General features: G+C 71.3%; 3 protein-coding genes across 4 annotated transcripts; 2 read left to right on the forward strand and 1 right to left on the reverse strand.

The window, feature by feature from the left end:
* Nucleotides 1–52: 52 nt before the first annotated feature.
* VPS9D1 (VPS9 domain containing 1) lies at nt 53–6,492 on the forward strand. The gene is made up of 15 exons (XM_067302828.1): nt 53–172; nt 840–915; nt 1,087–1,179; nt 1,277–1,439; nt 1,628–1,739; nt 2,116–2,178; nt 2,620–2,672; nt 2,994–3,081; nt 3,346–3,431; nt 3,547–4,025; nt 4,882–5,011; nt 5,096–5,289; nt 5,370–5,448; nt 5,885–5,989; nt 6,068–6,492. The coding sequence occupies exons 1-15, from the start codon at nt 53–55 to the stop codon at nt 6,141–6,143; spliced, it is 1,917 nt and encodes a 638-aa protein (XP_067158929.1). The 3' UTR covers nt 6,144–6,492.
* Nucleotides 6,493–6,854: 362 nt separating this feature from the next.
* SPATA2L (spermatogenesis associated 2 like) lies at nt 6,855–9,341 on the forward strand. The gene is made up of 3 exons (XM_067302856.1): nt 6,855–6,928; nt 7,475–7,781; nt 7,964–9,341. The coding sequence occupies exons 2-3, from the start codon at nt 7,476–7,478 to the stop codon at nt 9,026–9,028; spliced, it is 1,371 nt and encodes a 456-aa protein (XP_067158957.1). The 5' UTR covers nt 6,855–6,928; nt 7,475; the 3' UTR covers nt 9,029–9,341.
* A 591-nt stretch (nt 9,342–9,932) lies between these two features.
* Nucleotides 9,933–15,413, reverse strand: CDK10 (cyclin dependent kinase 10). 2 transcript variants are annotated; one of them, XM_067302341.1, is made up of 13 exons: nt 15,294–15,413; nt 14,100–14,172; nt 13,743–13,814; nt 13,506–13,608; nt 13,248–13,329; nt 12,679–12,746; nt 12,257–12,309; nt 12,045–12,114; nt 11,838–11,897; nt 11,543–11,666; nt 11,328–11,467; nt 10,869–10,921; nt 9,933–10,798 (listed from the first exon to the last, which is right to left on the reverse strand). In XM_067302341.1, the coding sequence occupies exons 1-13, from the start codon at nt 15,405–15,407 to the stop codon at nt 10,692–10,694; spliced, it is 1,119 nt and encodes a 372-aa protein (XP_067158442.1). In that variant the 5' UTR covers nt 15,408–15,413; the 3' UTR covers nt 9,933–10,691. The 2 variants fall into 2 exon arrangements, with proteins under 2 accessions (XP_067158442.1, XP_067158443.1); XM_067302342.1 differs by lacking the exon at nt 14,100–14,172 and having other exon boundaries at nt 15,294–15,345.
* Between the last annotated feature and the right edge of the window lie 870 nt (nt 15,414–16,283).

Consider the following 16,283-nt stretch of genomic DNA (forward strand, 5'->3'; position numbering starts at 1 on the left):
CCCGGCCCCCCCGGCGCCGCGGCCCGCGCGCAGCGTTCCGGGCCCGGCCGCCATGGCCGCGGCGGCGGCGGGCGGCGGCGGCGGCGGCGGGGACGGGCCGGGCCGCGCCCTGCAGGCCGCCATGAAGCTGGCGAACGGCGCCCTGGAGCTGGACAGCGGCGGCCGCTCGCGGGTGAGCGCCGCGCCGCGCCGCGCCGCGCCGGGGGGCCCCGAGACCTGCCCGGGCCCGGCGCCTCCGGGACCCCCCGGCTCATGCCCTGGGGGGGGCCTCACCCCCTCCGGGACCCCCCGTGTCCCCCCCTATGCCCTGGGGGTCCCCCTGCCCCCTCCAGGCCTCCCCGTGTCCTCCCCATGCCCTGGAGGGGGGGTCTCACTCCCTCCAGGCCCCCCCGCCTCCCCCCCCATGCCCTGGGGGTCCCCCTGCCCCCTCCAGGCCTCCCCATGTCCCCCCCATGTCCTAGGGTCTCCCCGCCCCCTCCAGGCCCCCCCCAAGCCCTGCCCGGGGCCCCTATCCCCTCCAGGACCCCCCCGATGCCCCCTTTTTTGCCGCGGGGCACCCCTCACCCCCCTCTTTGGGACGCCCCCCCCACATCTCCGTGCACAGCCTGGGCACCCCCTCGTGCCCCCCCATGATGCTGTGTCCCGCTTCATCCCCCCCCATGGACCCCCTGCGGCCCCCAAGCCCTGGGGGGGGGGGGGGTTGTTCCCTTCGCCCCCACCACCTGGAAATGGGGCGGCTGTGGGGCCGGGCTGCAGGGGGTCCCCGGCGCCCCCCGGGCAGGGCGACGGGGCGGGGGGGGGCGGCGAGGGGCTGCGGCTCAGCCGCGCTCTCCCGGCAGGAGGCCTACGCGGAATATCTGCGGAGCATCAGCTTCATCGCCCAGGCCCTGCAGGAGGATGCGGCGGCTGGCAAAGGTGCGGGCGGCCCTGTCGGAGCCCGGGGGGCCGGGGCGAAGCCCTGACCCCCCCCCACCCCCCACCCACCGCCGCCGAGCCGTGGGGCGGGCGCGCGGAGCGGTGCTGAGGGCCGCGGGGCTGCGCCGCTCCCGGACGGCCCCGGGCACCCACGCGGCGTCCTCTGCGCAGACGGCAGCGAGGGCGTCGCGCCCGACACGCCGAAGATGCTGAAGCTGGCGGAGCAGTGCCTGGAGAGAGTGAAGTCCATCGCAGCCGCGCTCGGTGAGCGACGCCGTCCCCGGGCTGGCACGGCGTGGTGTGGCACGGCACGGCGCGGCGAGCAGGGCTCCTGCCTGCTCACCCGTCCTCCCCTCCCCAGGGAAAGCCAAGGCCAAACCGGCCGTGCCGGAGAGGAGCGCGGGCCCCGCGCCCATCTCCCGCCACCGCAGGGTCTTCTCCGACGAGGGGGGCAAGCTCTCTCCTTTCCTGCCGCCGGAGATCTTCCAGAAGCTGCAGATCGCCGAAGCTCAGAGCGCCAGGAAGTATGTGGCCCGTCGGCAGGGCGGCGACGCGGAGGGGTCGGGCGCGGAGGCACGGCGTCCGGTCCTGGGCAGGGAGCTCAGCGCCTGTGCTGGGTGCCGAGGGGCCCCGTGGCACCTGCGTGCTGCGCTGCGCTGCCCGCGTCCCTCCCGGGCGCCCCGGGCCGGCGCTCAGGGCTCGTCGCCGGCAGGGAGCTGACGCCGCTGGAGGAGGCGTCGCTGCAGAACCAGAAGCTGAAGGCCGCCTACGAGGCCCGGGTGGCGCGGCTGAACCCCCGCCAGGCCCTGCAGAAGACCTCGCTGGCAAGTGGGGAGCGGCGAGGGGGCAGCCCTGCCGGGCAGCGCCGCGGCCCGGGGCTCTGCGCGGGCTGGGGACGGAGCTGGGCAGCTCCCGACCCCCCCCGGTCCCTCCCCAGGGGCTCAGCCGGAGTCGCGTCAGGTGTTGCAGGGCCCAAACCGCCCCGGGGAGCCCCGGCCCTGCGGGGACAGCTCTGGCCCTGGGAAAGGAAAGGGCTCCCGCAGCGGCAGGGTGGGAGCATCCGGGTGTGATGGACCCCGGGCTGGGGCGGGAGGGTCCCGCGAGGCGCCGGGGAGCCCCCCATGCTCCGGGCCTGTCTGCACGTTCCCGGGTGGCCGCGGGTTTTCGGCAGGCGTCACCAGCACGCGCTCTGCTCCGCAGACGCTGTCCCTCCAGCGGCAGATGATGGAGAACCTGGTGATAGCCAAGGCCCGGGAGGAGACCGTATCCTTCCCGTTCGAAGAGCTCCGAGCACGGGCCCCGTGGCTCTGCTGCGCCCCTGCTCCAAAGGGAGTGTCGAGGCAGCCCCGGCACCTCCGGAGCTGCGCGCAGCCCGGACTTCGTAGCCGCACGCGCTGCTGCAGGCGCCTGCGCCTTGTCGCCGGGCTGCGCTGATCCAAAGCACGCTTTCGGGGTGCAAACCCCGTCCTGTTAGGGGCTGACTGGGGGGGAAGGGGGTGGGAGAAGGGCAGATCCTGGCTCCTGCCCGACGGGAGTGGCGGCTGTGCTGGAAGAGCAGGCTGGACGGCTCTTGCCCAGCTCTCCCCGAGCTGGTGCGGGGTCCCGCGGGGGCTCCCGCCACGCTTGCGGCGGTGGCAGCCTGCCGGGGACCCCCATGCCGCGGCGCCCGGGCAGCTCCGGAGCCTTGACTCTGCCGCGGCCCAGCTGCAGCGGAAAATGGAGGAGCGGAGGCTGCGGCTGCAGGAAGCTGCCAACAGGTGAGCGGGGCCGGGCGTCGCGGCGGTGGCCCCGCGGGCGCAGGGACCTCCCTGGCCCGGTGCCCCCTCGCGGGCCACGTCCCTGTCCCCAGAGCGGGCGTTGGTGGTGCTGCCCCCCTGTGCGACCAGCCCCGAGGGCTCAGCACGCCCCGGCGCATCCTCCCGCCGGTCCCTCCCTGCGTCCCTCCGGCCCCGGTGCCCCGCGTGGGACCGGCCATGGGGGCAGCGAGCTCGGCGCCTGGGGCTGCGGCTCCCGGCCGGGCCGCGGCTGGGGGCGCCCAGCAGCTGCCCCCCTGCCCACGGCCGCTGCTCTCCGGGCAGGAGGTTCTCCGGCAGCGTGGCCCTCACCCCCGAGGAGCAGGAGCAGAGAGCCCTCTACGCCGCCGTCCTCGAGTACGAGCAGGACCACGTGAGTGCGCGCCGGGCACCGCTGCCTCCAGCGCCGCGGGCCCGGGGTGCCTTTCCCTGGGGATGGGGTGCCTGCCGTCCCTGTGCACTGCCGGGGGCACCATGCCTTGTCCTGGGGGCAGGATACCTGCCACCCCTGGGTTCTGGGGGCAGGATGCCTTGTCCTGGGTGCAGGATACCTGCCGTCGCTCCGGTGGGGCAGGACGCGGTGCCACCCCCCCCCCCGCAGGGTCCCGTCTCACCCTCCCGCGGACGCTGTCCCCAGGACTGGCCGCGGCAGTGGAAGGCCAAGCTGAAGAGCAGCCCGGCGGATCTCTCCGTGGTGGCAGGGCTCTTCTCCTGCCTCCTCAGGTAGCGCCTGGCCTGGGAGGGAAGGAGGGAGGGAGGGAGGGAGGGGGCCGCGGCTGCTTGCGGATGCCCCTTGGTGCCCCTCGCCTCCGCGACCAGCCCCTTCCCTCGCCCGCAGCTTCCCCGAGCACCCCGTCGCCCAGCTCCTGCGGAAGCTGCAGTGCGCCGTGTACAGCCAGCTCTACCCAGCCGTCAGCCAGGGCGCCGCCGCCGCCGCCGCCTCCCCCCCCACGGGCCTCTCCTTCCTCTCGCTGGACGCTGGGGCCCCGCTGCCGCCGGAGCCGGGGGGCCGGCGGCTCCGAGCCTCCCGCAGCCTGCACTGCATGTTCTCGGTGCCGGAGCACGGCGCGGCCGGCCTGCGGCACAGCCTGTCCGGCTCGCCCCTCGCCGACGGCCGCGGGCTCGAGGGCGGCTCCCCGGGGCCGGCCGGGCCCCCGCCGGGGGCGCCCCCCCGGGAGAGCTCCTTTGAGGACCTGGAGCGGTTCCTGGCGTCGCCCGAGGGCTGGCCCGCGGGGGAGCCCCCGGCCGGCCCCCCGCCGAAGGCGTCGCTGCAGGAGCAGCTGAAGGGCGTCGTGCGGGACATCCACAACGCCATCGGTGAGCCGTGGCCGCAGGGACGGGGTGCTGGGGACGGGGGTCTGGGTGCCTGGGCAGGGCTCTGCCCTCCCACGGGGGGGGGGGGGGTCCAGGCGCACCCCACGGCCACTGCCCCGTCTTGGCCGGGATGAGGCAGGGGCCGGGCTGCAGCCCTGGACGTGGTGCCTCTGTCGCCCAGGGGTGTGGGGCAGAGGGGGGGGCTGCTGCGGGCTGTGCCAGAGTGCGGGAACGTGGGGTGGGCTGGGGCAGGGACGTGGGGCAGGAACATGGGGCGAGCTGGGGTGGCTGGGGCAGGGACGTGGGGCAGGAACATGGGGCGAGCTGGGGTGGCCGGGGCGGGGACGTGGGGCAGGGACGTGGAGTAGTTGGGGCAGGGATGTGGGGTTGGAGCAAGGATGCAGGGATGCAGGGCTGGGATGTGGGGCAGGGACCTGGGGCGAGCTGGGGTGGCCGGGGCAGGGACATGGGGCAGGGACATGGAGTAGTTGGGGCAGGGATGTGGGGTTGGGGCAGGGATGCAGGGATGCGGGGCAGGGACGTGGGGCAGGGACCTGGGGCGAGCTGGGGTGGCTGGGGCAGGGACATGGGGCAGGGACATGGAGTAGTTGGGGCAGGGATGTGGGGTTGGGGCAGGGATGCAGGGATGCAGGGCAGGGATAGGGAAAGGGACATGGGGCAGAGACGCGGGTCGGGCTGGGACAGGGATGTGGGTTGAGCTGGGGCAGGGACCCGGGGCGGCTGGGGCAGGGCCGTGGGGCAGGCGGGGCAGGGCAGGCAGGGCAGGGCAGGGCAGGGCAGGCGGGTCCGGCCCGCGCGCAGCCGCGGCTGAGCTGCTGCGTAACTCGGCCCTTCGCAGACAGGCTGCTGGCGCTGGCCCTGCTGGCCTTCGAGGGGCTCGGCGCGGCGCCCCGCAAGGAGCAGAGCCGGGCCTGCCTCGAGGAGGCCTTCTTCCCCCCGCTGTGGGCCCCGCTGCTGGCGCTGTACAGGTACCGCGGGCCGGGCCGGGCCGGGGTGGTGCTGCCCGCCGCAGCCCCCCTGCCCGCCGCAGCCGCCCGCCTCGCCTGCCGCAGGAGCGTGCACCGGCCCCGCGAGGCGGCCCTGGCCCGCAGCATGGAGCGGCACCGCGACGCCGGCCCCGCCGAGCTGGGCCTGTCCCCCCGCCTCTTCCCCCCGGCGCCCGGGGGCCCCGCGTACGGCGCCGCCGTCGAGGACCTGCGCCTCATCCCGCTGGAGACGTGTCCCCAGAGGAAGCTGGAGTGCATCGGTGCGGGGCCGCGGGGGTGCGGGGGCCGGCGCGCGGGGCCGGCGGCGGGGCCGGCGCTCACGGCGCCGCTGTGCCCACAGTGCGAGCCCTGCGCGTCATCTGCGAGTGCGCGGAGGAGTACTGCGGCGCCCGCGACAGCCGGCCCCCCGCCGCCGCCATGTGAGTACGTGGGGACGTGCGGGGACTCCCGGCCCCACGGCACGGAGCCAGGGCCGTGCCCAGCAGAGCAGCGGGGGGCTCTTGCCCCCCCCGGGCACCACGCTGGCGGCTCCTGTGCACCGGCTGCAGATGCAGAGGGGTCTGTGCCGGGGTTGCTCAGGCCACGCCGGCGCTTAGAGCTATTGCTCGGATTTAGCAGAGGCGCAGGCGCCGCAGGGGCTGCGGGAACGGGCTTTGCTCTTCTCTGGGCTGAGCCACAAGGCTCCCTGCCCTCCCGGCACACCGCGCTGCAGCCCCAGCCTGCGTGCTGCCCCTGGGGGCTGCCCCGGCACGGGGGCACGCGGGATGCACCCGGCGTCCCTGGCCTGTGCCCCGGGGCGCGGTGAGGACGGCGGTTCCCACGCGGCCCGGGGCTCACGGTTGCCGTCGCCGGCAGCGGTGCGGACGACCTGCTGCCCATCCTGTCCTACGTGGTGCTGCGGAGCGGGCTGCCCCAGCTGGTGTCCGAGTGCGCGGCCATGGAGGAGTTCATCCACGAGGGGTAGGTGCCGCCGGGACCCCGCGGCGGCCGGCCGGGAGCCAGGGCTGCCAGTGACGCCGGCGCGCCCCTGTGCCGCAGGTACCTCATCGGCGAGGAGGGGTACTGCCTGACCTCGCTGCAGAGCGCCCTGTCCTACGTGGAGTCGCTGCGCTGACGGTGCCGCGGGGCCGGGCGGACGGCGGGGCTGGTGCCGCTCGGCTCCCGGCGCCCCTGACCGCTGGCACCACTACGGGAGCTGCCGGCCGGGAGCGGTGCCCGGCCCTGGGGCCGCGTCCCCGCGTGTGGCCGTGCCCCGGACGGTGCCGGGGGGCCCCGTGGGGCAGCACGGCCCCGGCGCTGCCTGCGACAGCACGGAGAGACTGGAACTGCCGGGATGGGGGGAGCCGCCGGGGCCCTCGGCCGGCAGCCTTCCCCCGGTGCCCGGCGGCCGCGGCGCAGCACCGGAGGGGCCGCGGGGCTGAGCCCCCGGGGGTCCCGCGGCGGCAGCGGCGGGCAGCAACGAATAAAGGTGCCTGCCCGCGGCCTCCGCTGCAGCGCGCTGGGGACGGGGGGCACGGGCTGCCCCGGGACCAGGGCGGGGGGCGCCGGTGCCAGCCACGGGGGCTGCCGGGATGGGGGCACTCCGGGACGGGGGTGGGGACCCCAGCCGCGGAGGGGGTGGGACCCTGGCCACGCTGCCCCGGCGCTCCCTGGGGCCCGGTGGTTGCCTGCTCCCGGTTGCCCCGGGTCAGCTCGCCGGTGCCGGTGCCGCAGCTGCTCCTCCCGTCCGCGCGGGGGCGCTGTCGGCGCGGGGGAGGGGGCGGTGCGCCGGGCCTGGCCCCGCCCATCAGGGGGCGTGGCATTGGGGATCGCCCCGCACACGTCACCGCCCGAAGGGGGCGGGGCGCGGGAGAAGCGGAAGAGGCGCCGCTGCAGCACCGCGGGGAGCCGCGCCGGCAGGTGAGGGGGGTCCTTAGGCCACGCCCTCTGCTGCGGGGGGTCCCTAGGCCACGCCTCCTGATGGTGGGGATTCCCGCGCCACGCCCCCGCCGGGGTTCCCCCCGGGTCCCCGCGGCCGGCACCGGGGAGCGGGGGCCGCGGCCGGGTGCGGGGTGCCGGGGAGGGGCGGCGGTGTGGGGCTGAGCGCTGAGTGCGGCGGTACCCGGGGCGGGGGGGGCGCAGAGATGCAGGGTGCAGGCCCAGGAGCGGGGCGCGGGGTGCTGAGCCCTTTGCAGGGTGCTGGGTGCAGGGTGCAAAGGCCGTGGCATATGTAGAGCTGGGGTTCGGGGTGCTGAGGCTGCGGGCAGGAGCAGGGTGCCAGGCCTGGGCACAGGGTGTCAAGGCCACCGGTGGGAGCGGGGTGCTGGGCTTAGATGCAGGATGCTACGCACAAGACCTGGGTGCAGGCTGCAGGGTGCCAGCACACAGGGTGCCAGGCAGCGCTGGCTGCCGCGGTGAGGCCGGAGGAGGCCGGTGGGGCTGAGGCCGCTCCGCTGCCTCCCCCAGGATGTGCTCCGGCGCGGCGTTGCGGCAGGAGTACCGGCGCTGCCTGGAGCGGGACTTCCGGAGGGGCCGCGCCGGGACCTGCTCCGACGCCTCCTTCGGGGAGACGCTCCGCCAGCGCCTGCGGGACGACCCAGCGCTGCTCCGGGCCCTGCAGGACGATGCCGGGGCCCTCCTGGCCAGCGGCCTGCGGGGCCGCAGCGACCTAGGCCAGGCGCTCCGGGGCCTGGCCGCTGCCTTCGAGGTGCTGGAGCTGGCGGCCGTCAACCTCTACCTCTTCCCCTGGCGCAAGGAGTTCGGCACCATCAAGGTGGGGAGCTTGGCCGTGCCTGGGGAATCGGGGCTGGGGCCAGCCGAACTGCCCGTGTTTGCGGCTCATGGGTGGCTGCATTAAGGGGGGGAGTCGGGGTGCAGGGAGCCGGGAGGGCGGAGGCATGCAGGGCGCAACACGGGGCGGGCGCTGCAGCCATGCCCCCCCCCCCCTCCTCGCAGACCTTCTCGGGGGCGTACGTGCACTGGCTGCGAGCGGCGCTCCCCGAGGCTGAGCTCGCGCGGAGCTTCGCCCGGCTGGGCTACGTGAGGAGGGACGAGCACCATCTCACCATCTCCCGGCCGCCCCCGGGGCCTGAGCTCGTCGCTGCCGCCTGCGGCTTCTTCGCCTGCCGGCTGGAGTGCAAGATCCTGGCGGAGGCGGTGCTGCGGCTGCGGCCGTGCCGGGTGTGCGCCCAAGACCTGCTGGAGGCACGGCGGCTCGCTGGCGGCGCAGAGGCCTGCGTGGAGGCGCTGCGGCGACTGGCGCTGCAGCGCAATGCCGGGGTCGGCTGCGGTGACTGCGTGGATCTGTACCGGGAGCCGCCGGCGGGCCCCGAGGATGCCGGCCCCAGGGGAGGCCGGCAGGACGCAGCCCCCTCGCCGCTGCCTGGATCCAGCCCGCGGAAGCAGCGCGCCAGGCTGTGGAGGGAGCCAGCTGGGCCGCGGGGTGCTCAGGACGTGCCCAGGAGGGGCTGGGACCTCGCGGGACATGGTGAGCTGGGGCAGGAGCTGCTCCCTGCCGAGGGCAACGCCAATCCAGACACCTCTCTCCTCTTCCTGGAGCAGGAGCTCGGTGCGGCCGGCGGCTCCCACAATGCCATGACCACGGGGAGTGGCAGCCCCCAGGTGAGCTCCCGCTGCTGCCCTCCTGCCCCCACCCTGAGCCGGGCAGCAAACCACCCCGTGCTGGGCCCAGGCAGCGGGGCTGCGCCGGGGGAGCCGCAGCAGCCCCTGGCGAGTGGCATGCCCGGGGATTTGCCCCCCACCGCCCTGCGGCCTGCGAGCAGGGGGGAGGCGCCGGAGCTGCCCTGCTACCAGCTGCACTCGTGCCTGCGCCGCGGCGCGTTGCCTTCCTACTGCTGCACCACCTGCCAGCAGCTGCACGCCGGCGCCTGCGCGGCCGTGCAGGCCTGCCGGACCCACCACCGCGGCCAGGAGCTGCGCAGCGAGAAGCAGCAGCGCCTCTGGCTGCAGAGGACAGAGGTGGACATGCTGCTGGCCGACGGCTCTGGCGCCCGGCCCTAGCCGGCGGGCAGCCCCCGCGGGCCCGGCTTTAAGGGGAACTGCTGCTGGCTGCGCTGGATTTCCTGTGCAGCCGGAAGGGGATCTGGGCGGCTCACGGGTCTCCAGGCAGCCGCTGCTGGGCCTGAGGATGAGGAGGCTGAAGCTCTCGCCCCAGCGCTCCCTCCGAATGATCGGGGTAGCGGGGCCTGCACTGAGGCCGGGCAGCACATCCCCCCCGCCTCGGGCAGCGGGTCACGGGCTCCGCAGCGCCAGGACTGGTCTCTCCCCGCTGTAAACGGCTCAGTGCATCTCAGTAAAACGCGGCTGCCCACGGCATGGTGGTCTCATCCTGCTGGGGAGGGAGCGGGGAGGAACCAGCTGCGCTGGTGTCAGCAGGGGCCAGGGGGCCACTGGGACACGCTGCAGCTGGGACAAGGCTGATGCCACCACCCCTCTGGAGCCTGGCAGGGCTTTGCCCCCACCTCGTAGCGGGTGTCAGGCCCCGCCGGCGCCACAGGCAGCTCTGTACTGAGCAGCGGCCGGAGCGCTCCTACCCTTACAGCTGCAGGGAGGAAGCAGCAGCTCACTTGGAGCCAAAGGACGACAGGATGGGAAAGGGAAGCAGGCACGGCCCCGTTACCCTGCAAGAGCAGCGCTCTCCTCCCACAACAGCAGGGCCAGGCTCAGCTAAAAGCTGTTTCAAGGGGGCAGCGCCTGCGGCTGTCCTTGTCCCTGCTTCGCAGCGCAGGGCTGGGCAGGTGGGTGGGTGGCACAGGCGAGGGCAGCGCAGAGGCACGGCTCCTCCGGGCCCAGCTGTGAGGCAGGATGTCAGGTAAGGGCACAGCTTCCTTCCGGCCCGAAAGCTGCGGCTGGGCCCCGGTGGGAGGTTGGTCCCAGGGGATGAGCAGTTCATTCCTCACCCGCGCTGTTTGCAGATGCGTTTATTGAATGCAAGGTGGGGGTTGCCCCACGCGCACAGCTGGCTCACTGCAGCACAGCGAGCGCAGGCTGAGGCCTCCCTCCCTCCTGCCCGCCCTCAGGCAGCACCCTCGCATCTCGCTACCACACCCGAGGGAGGCCCAGGGCCCCAGCTCTCCTTTCTCCCAGCCCGGGCAGGCAGCACTGCCGCTGCCAGCCCCAGGGAGGAGGAAGGCTCAGGGCTGCAATCCGCCTGCAGCTCCCAGCGCCGCCCCGGGCTGCAGCCTCTTCAGATCTGGAGCAGCACAAGGAAGCCGACACTAAGCGGAGGGAGGCCGACTGCAGCACTCCCACATTGCGGTCTGGCCCTCTTCGCTCCATCGCGGGGCCGGCAATTCAGCCAAGCTGTCCAGCCGGTGGCTGTTCCCATCACAAGCAGCTCCACGCAGGAGCGGAGCGCAGGACCTGGAGTGTTGGCAGCTAGGACAGGCTCCCCTAGCGCGTCCCTTCAGGGGGCTGATGGGGTTGGGGCAGCGCAGCCGGGGAGGCGACGGAGCCCACGGCACCGGTGCCACTCCGCCGGGGAGAGCCGGGTGCCGAGCAGCATCAGGTGCAGACCCCCGGCGGGCGGCAGAGCGGGGCAGGCAGCCTGTGCCCAGCCCCGGCGACGGCCGTCCCCGCTCAAGTTCGCCGTGCCTCCTCCTGGCAGGGCTGGCTCCCGCCGGCTTCCCGGGGCAGCAGACGCTCCCTCCCGTGGGACAGCGGTTCAGGGCTTGCTGCGCTTCGCCTGGCTCTCCGTGCCCGCGCTGGTGGTGGCGGCTGCTCGCTTGTTGCGATGGTGGGGGAAGGTCGGCATGAGCTCCGGCTCGCAGGCTGCGGGGGGGAGAGGGGGGTCAGCCAGGCCCAGAGCACCGCAGCCCCAGCTGGCGGGGGAGGCACTTACGCAGGGGCTTCTCCTTGAAGTAGGAGCTCTCCAGGCAGTCTTTTGCCGTCGCCCTGTGGAGGACAAGAGCGCTGTGGCAGACGCTGCTCCCAGCCCGAATGCTCCTGCCACCTCCCGTCACCCCCAGGCAGCTCAGCGGAGCCGCAGCGAGCCCTCACAGCGGGCTGGGCTCTACCACCACGTACGCAGTCCTCACCGGGGCCCACGCTCATCCCTGCCAGCCCCTGCACCGGGCTCATCCCCACCCCCAGCACCTGCCCCCAGGGGCTCACCTGCCCCCAGCTTTGGGAACAGTCCCCACCGTCCTTGGAGGGCAGCAGGAGTCAGCACTCACTTCCCCACAGGGCCGTCCCCGCGTTCCTCATCCGTGACGCACGTGACCCCAGGAGCGGGTGAGGGCAGGTTTCCTCCCCTGCCTGCCCCAGCTCCTGCCCACGCCGAGCTGAGGATGGCTCTTACCGCTTCTTGGGATCGTACATGAAGAGGAAGTTGAGCAGACGCAGCCCGGCCTCTGACAGCCAGGGGAACTTGTGCTTGAGGTTGTTGTAGGGCTGCTTCCGCAGGGTGTACTGGCTCACCAGGGGCAGCTTGGAGAAGCCCTGAAGGAGACAGCGGGTGAGGCCGAGGCAGGGGAGGGCAGGCAGGGCAGCCAGCAAGTGCGGGACAGCTCTCACCGGCCAGATGTTTTCGTTGGGTGTTCCCAGCAGCTGCACAATCAGGTCGATTTGGTGAATCTCAGAGGTGCCTGGCAGCAGCGGCTTGTGGGCCAGGAGCTCAGCGAGGATGCAGCCCACGGCCCTGGGGAGCAGATGACACGCAGGAGTCAGCAGGAGCAGGGCCAATCCCTCCATCGATGCCCCGTGGAGGTGCAGGTTTGTGGTCCTGGCTCCTGCTGATCCCCCAAGCACCCTTCTGGCCAGTCTTGGGCCGCCTCGTGTCCTCTGTCACCACCTGACAGTCTCCCCTTACCACATGTCAATGCTGGTGGTCTGGGTCGTCATCCCCAGCAGCAGCTCAGGTGCTCGGTACCTGTGCAGGGGAAAGCACCAATTCAAGGGCACCGTGCTGGAGCCCGAGCGAGGGAAGGTCCCACAGCACGGAGCACTACGAGGACTCGCTCCAAGTCACCCTGAGCCAGCACAGCTCAGCCCCCTGCACCAACTAGCAGCTACTCACCAGAGCGTGACAACTTTAGGGGTCATTGGCTTCGGTGGCATCCCATAAGTACGTGCCAGCCCAAAATCCGCTGCGACAGAAAAGCAGAGTCAAGGTCAGGAGGGAGGCAAGCTCTGCGCTCTGCCTGCATCACCGAGCGGAGGGAGAGCCGCAGCCGCATCCGCAGCAGGAGCTGAGCTAGCAGAAGCGACAGGCAGCTGCCGCGGGCTCACCTATCTTCACGCAGCCTTTATCAGTCATGAGCAGGTTGGACACTTTCAGATCCCTGCCGGGAAACAAAGTGCCTGGTCAGCACCGTCTCTTTCAGAGCGGTTCCTCCCACGCCTGCAGTTCCTCGGCGCTCGGGGAGGTACAGAGCCCCAGAACTCACTGATTGCTACGAAAAATGAATCTTATCATCTGTTGACACCCCTGCTTTGCCAAGGCTCCCACACTGTGTGTCAAAGGCACTGACTTGTGTCACTCCCCTGGCCCAGAGCTACTCCACACACTGCTCCTTGCTCCAAGGACACAGGGGTGGAAGCTGAAGAATCACGCAGCAGTCTGAAGGCTCGGCAGGCTCCCTCCAGTCAATCTGTTCTCCCTGCCACCCCCTGTGGTCCCTTTCCCACCATGTCTGTCCTTCTGCTCCTACCTGTGGATGATGTAGTTCTCATGAAGGTACTGCAGGCCCTTGAGAACTTGCAAGATGATACACTTCACCTGGGGAGAGAGGACAGGAGCAGCAAGCCCTCGTGTTAGCAGCACCAGCCAGATCAACCCCTGAAAGGTTAAACCCACTTTGGTGTCCTAAGGTGAAAGGCCACATGGTCCCCAGAGTCCTCTGCAGTCTGCGGGGTCTCTCTGTCATTGCATCAGTCCCTCGTGTCCTCCAAGCAATAGCTCGCTGGCTGCCTGGAGGCACTCCCACACCCCAGCCTGCTGCTCTGCTTCCCTGCCTGCTTGCTCCAGCCCAAAACCTGGCCTGGAAAGGCTCTGAAAATATTATGTGAAAGCCAGCTAAGTCCAAGCTCCCTGCGTGGCCCAGGAATTCCTACTTCAATGAGGGCTTGACCAGCTCTGATAAAACCCATCCAAGCAAGAACACAAGGTTTCAGGGGATCACGAGGTCTGGGAAATCCCCGCTGGTGGCCAGTGCGTTTTGGCTGGAGTCACAGCACCCTCTCACGGCTGGTGTTCCCAACGGCCTGGCCCAACCTTTACCTGAGTCTCTGAAAAGGGCGTCTGCATGTTCTCCAGGAGGCTGGCCAGGTCCTGCTCACAGTAGCCCATCACCAGGAAAATACTGCAGGAGACAAGACAGTCAGGTAAGCCACCGCTGGCCCTGTCACCGCAGTAGTGTCCCAGCTTGATCTCACAGCACAGGTTTGCCCTGCGAGGAGGCTCAGGGCGAGAACAGCTACCACTTCTGACAGACAGAGAGGGCAGGAGATGATGGGAGGACGACGGGGGGGCTCTCACCTCTCCAGGTGGTTCCCTACAACCACCTCCTTCAGCTCCACGATGTTGGGGTGCCGAAGCTGCAGCAGCAGGGTGATCTCCCGCAGGCTGCTGATGGGCATTCCTGCAGAGAGCGACAGCCACGCTGCACAAGCGCCTCCGGCAGGACCACAAACGCTCCTGTTCGCGATGAGGAGCCCCCCGCCGCCGCCCCAGTGCTGGTGCTGCCCAACGGCGGCTCCCCGGCTCCTTCATTACCATCTTTCTCGTTGTCCATCCGCACCTTCTTCAGCGCCACGGTTTCATCTGTCAGCGTGTCCCGGGCACGGTCTGGAACAGCACCACAGGCCACACGTTCAGCACCAGAAGGCAAACGCTGGCTTTATCGTGAGCCAGTGCAACCCCCCCCCCCGCTGACAAGCCACCTCTCAGCCCCAGGCATGCTGACAGCAACCTCAGCCCCATCCCCGCATGCTCCCGCTCCCGGGATGCTGGCAGACAGGCTGCAGCCTGCAGCGCGCAGCCCTTCCACCCAGGGAGGCACACTGCTGCCTCTGTGCCGCGGGTCACGCGTCTCCGACAGGGCCCAGAGAGCGCAGCCGCTGCAGCACTTACACACTATGCCATAGGTGCCCTCCCCGATCCGATTTAGCTTCTCGAACTCTTTCACGCTCCGGCATCTTCCCAGCTGGAACCAAAGAGCTGCATCACAGACCTGCTTTGCCCCAGGGCGAGAGCTATCTTCAAGGCAGCCCTCAACACTAAGAGGTTTCTCATGACCTTCCTGCTAAGACCCAACCTTGCTGGCACGCCAACGCGTTAAACCATGGCCCTAGCTACCATCTGGCAGGTGCTTAGTAGTGGCAGTACTGAGTGGTGCTGCTCTGGTATTTGTGGAGCAAACCAGTGTTTCAGAAGGGCCGTGGACACTTCAGCTTAACCAGAGGCTGGTGACGGTGCGGGCTCCTTTGATGCTTTCTGTACACAGCTCCATGACAGCACGCCAAGCCTGCCACTGGTTCCCACCAGCCACTGCTGGAGCTACGTCCCCGTCCCCAGCACATACCATCTCTCAGCCTGCCCCACGCCCATGGGTCTGGTCTGTGCTCACCCGTGGAGCCCAGCGCCCTACCCACTCCCAGACCACCTTGGCAAAGGGCGAACCTCATGCTCTGCAACAGCCCCAGCCTCCTGCCCTGGGCTACGACTGAGGCAGGATCCCTTGGCCCACGAGTCTGCCGGGGGCAGCCAGCACCCTTAGACTGGGGACGACCCAAGCCTCCAGACAGGACACCCACCGGATCTAGGGACACCTTTCACACCCAGTGACCCAAGGACTCCCTCCTCTTCTGACCACCAGATCCCCCCCCAAAAGCCCCCAGATCTCCAGTCTTTATCATGGGAACACCTCTCTTCCCCAGACACCCTCGGATATCCCCCAAAACCAAGAGACCCCTCCTCCTCCTCACTTCCCCCCCAAAGCCCATAAACCCCCAAACGCCCATGGATCGTTCCTCTGCCTTACACCCCAAAATACCGCCTCCTCCTCCTCCTCCTCAGACCCCCTCAGACCCTAAGCCCCCCCCCCCGCAAAGGCCCAGGGACCCCCTCAAAGCCTCCAAATGCCCAGGGCCACCCAAAACCCCTGAGACCCCCCACCCTCGGCCTCCCCCCAAAACACAGCAACCCCCCAAATCTCAGGGCTCCCCCACCCAAGGGCTCCTCAGACCTCCCCCCCCACCGCGAAGGCCCAGGGACACCCTTCCTCTGACCCCCAACAGCCCAGGGACGCCCCGCAGCCCCACTCACCCGGTCCCCGGCCGGCACCTCGAAGAAGCCCTCTCCCCGCAGGCGCCGCAGCCGCAGCGGCTCCGGCTCCCCCTCAGCGGCGGTAGCGGCGGCGGCAGCAGCCCCCTCCGCCATGCCGCCCGCCCCCCACGCATGCGCCGTGACGCCCCTTACTGCCGGGCCCGCCCCCTCGCGCATGCGCCCTGTCATTGGCCGGCGGCAGGGCCCGCTCGCACGCATGCGCCGCACCGCCCACACAGCGCCGAGCCCGCCCTCGCGCATGCGCCGTGCGGCTCCCCCGCCGCAGAGCCCGCCCCTGCGCATGCGCGGTGCCGCCCGCCGCTGCAGGGCCCGCCCCCCATGGCGGCCCCTGGCAACCGTTGCTAGGCAAGGCGCGGCCTGCGGCGGCGGCGGCGGCGCCCGGCGACGAGCCCTCCCCGCCGCGGGCACCGGGAGAGGAGCCGCGGGGCCCCGCGCCGCCCCGGGCGAGACCGGCCCGCTCCCGGCACCTGCCCCTGCCGCCTCCCGGGGCTCTGCGCGGCCGCAGCCCCGCGGGATCGGCAGGCCGGGCGCTGCTGCCCGTGCCAGCACCTCCGAGTGGAGCACGGGCCTGCCGCGTTCCCGGTGCTCGTGGAGGGCCAGGGAAAGCAAGACCGAGAAAGGCTGCGCTGTGACTAGTTTCCTGTTTCGCTAGCGGCGGGGGCTGCGGTGCCCGGCCCGGCCTGCCGCTCATGCCGTCGCTAGCTGGGGGTGGTAGGCGTCCACCGTGCTGGGTTTCCTGTGCTCGTGGTATGGCCCGTAGTCCACTACATCCCTGATGGTTTGGGACTCCGGGAGGTCGTTCAGCGACTTCAGCGAGGCTGAGTCTTCCAAGGGCCCCGTGATAACGATTTTTGGAACGGGAGGTTTTTTCTTCTTGGTTGCTTTTTCCCCTAAAGGAACAGAGGGAAAAAGCCTTGTGTGAGGGATCCCCTGCATGCTGGTTTGCTCGGAAGTGAAAAGCACCGGAGG

The sequence above is a fragment of the Apteryx mantelli genome, chromosome 10 (assembly GCF_036417845.1).
Source record: "Apteryx mantelli isolate bAptMan1 chromosome 10, bAptMan1.hap1, whole genome shotgun sequence".
NCBI lineage: Eukaryota > Metazoa > Chordata > Aves > Apterygiformes > Apterygidae > Apteryx > Apteryx mantelli.

Coding starts and splice junctions, on each gene's coding strand:
- VPS9D1 (XM_067302828.1), top strand. CDS start 53: ATGGCCGCGGCGGCGGCGGGCGGCGGCGGCGGCGGCGGGGACGGGCCG. Junction 2,179..2,619: donor CCAAGGCCCGGGAGGAGACC/GTATCCTTCCCG, acceptor GCCGCGGCCCAG/CTGCAGCGGAAAATGGAGGA. Junction 5,012..5,095: donor CCGCTGCTGGCGCTGTACAG/GTACCGCGGGCC, acceptor CGCCTGCCGCAG/GAGCGTGCACCGGCCCCGCG.
- SPATA2L (XM_067302856.1), top strand. CDS start 7,476: ATGTGCTCCGGCGCGGCGTTGCGGCAGGAGTACCGGCGCTGCCTGGAG. Junction 7,782..7,963: donor AGGAGTTCGGCACCATCAAG/GTGGGGAGCTTG, acceptor CCCTCCTCGCAG/ACCTTCTCGGGGGCGTACGT.
- CDK10 (XM_067302341.1), bottom strand. CDS start 15,407: ATGGCGGAGGGGGCTGCTGCCGCCGCCGCTACCGCCGCTGAGGGGGAG. Junction 13,609..13,742: donor GATGGACAACGAGAAAGATG/GTAATGAAGGAG, acceptor CGCTCTCTGCAG/GAATGCCCATCAGCAGCCTG. Junction 11,667..11,837: donor ACCACCAGCATTGACATGTG/GTAAGGGGAGAC, acceptor TCTGCTCCCCAG/GGCCGTGGGCTGCATCCTCG.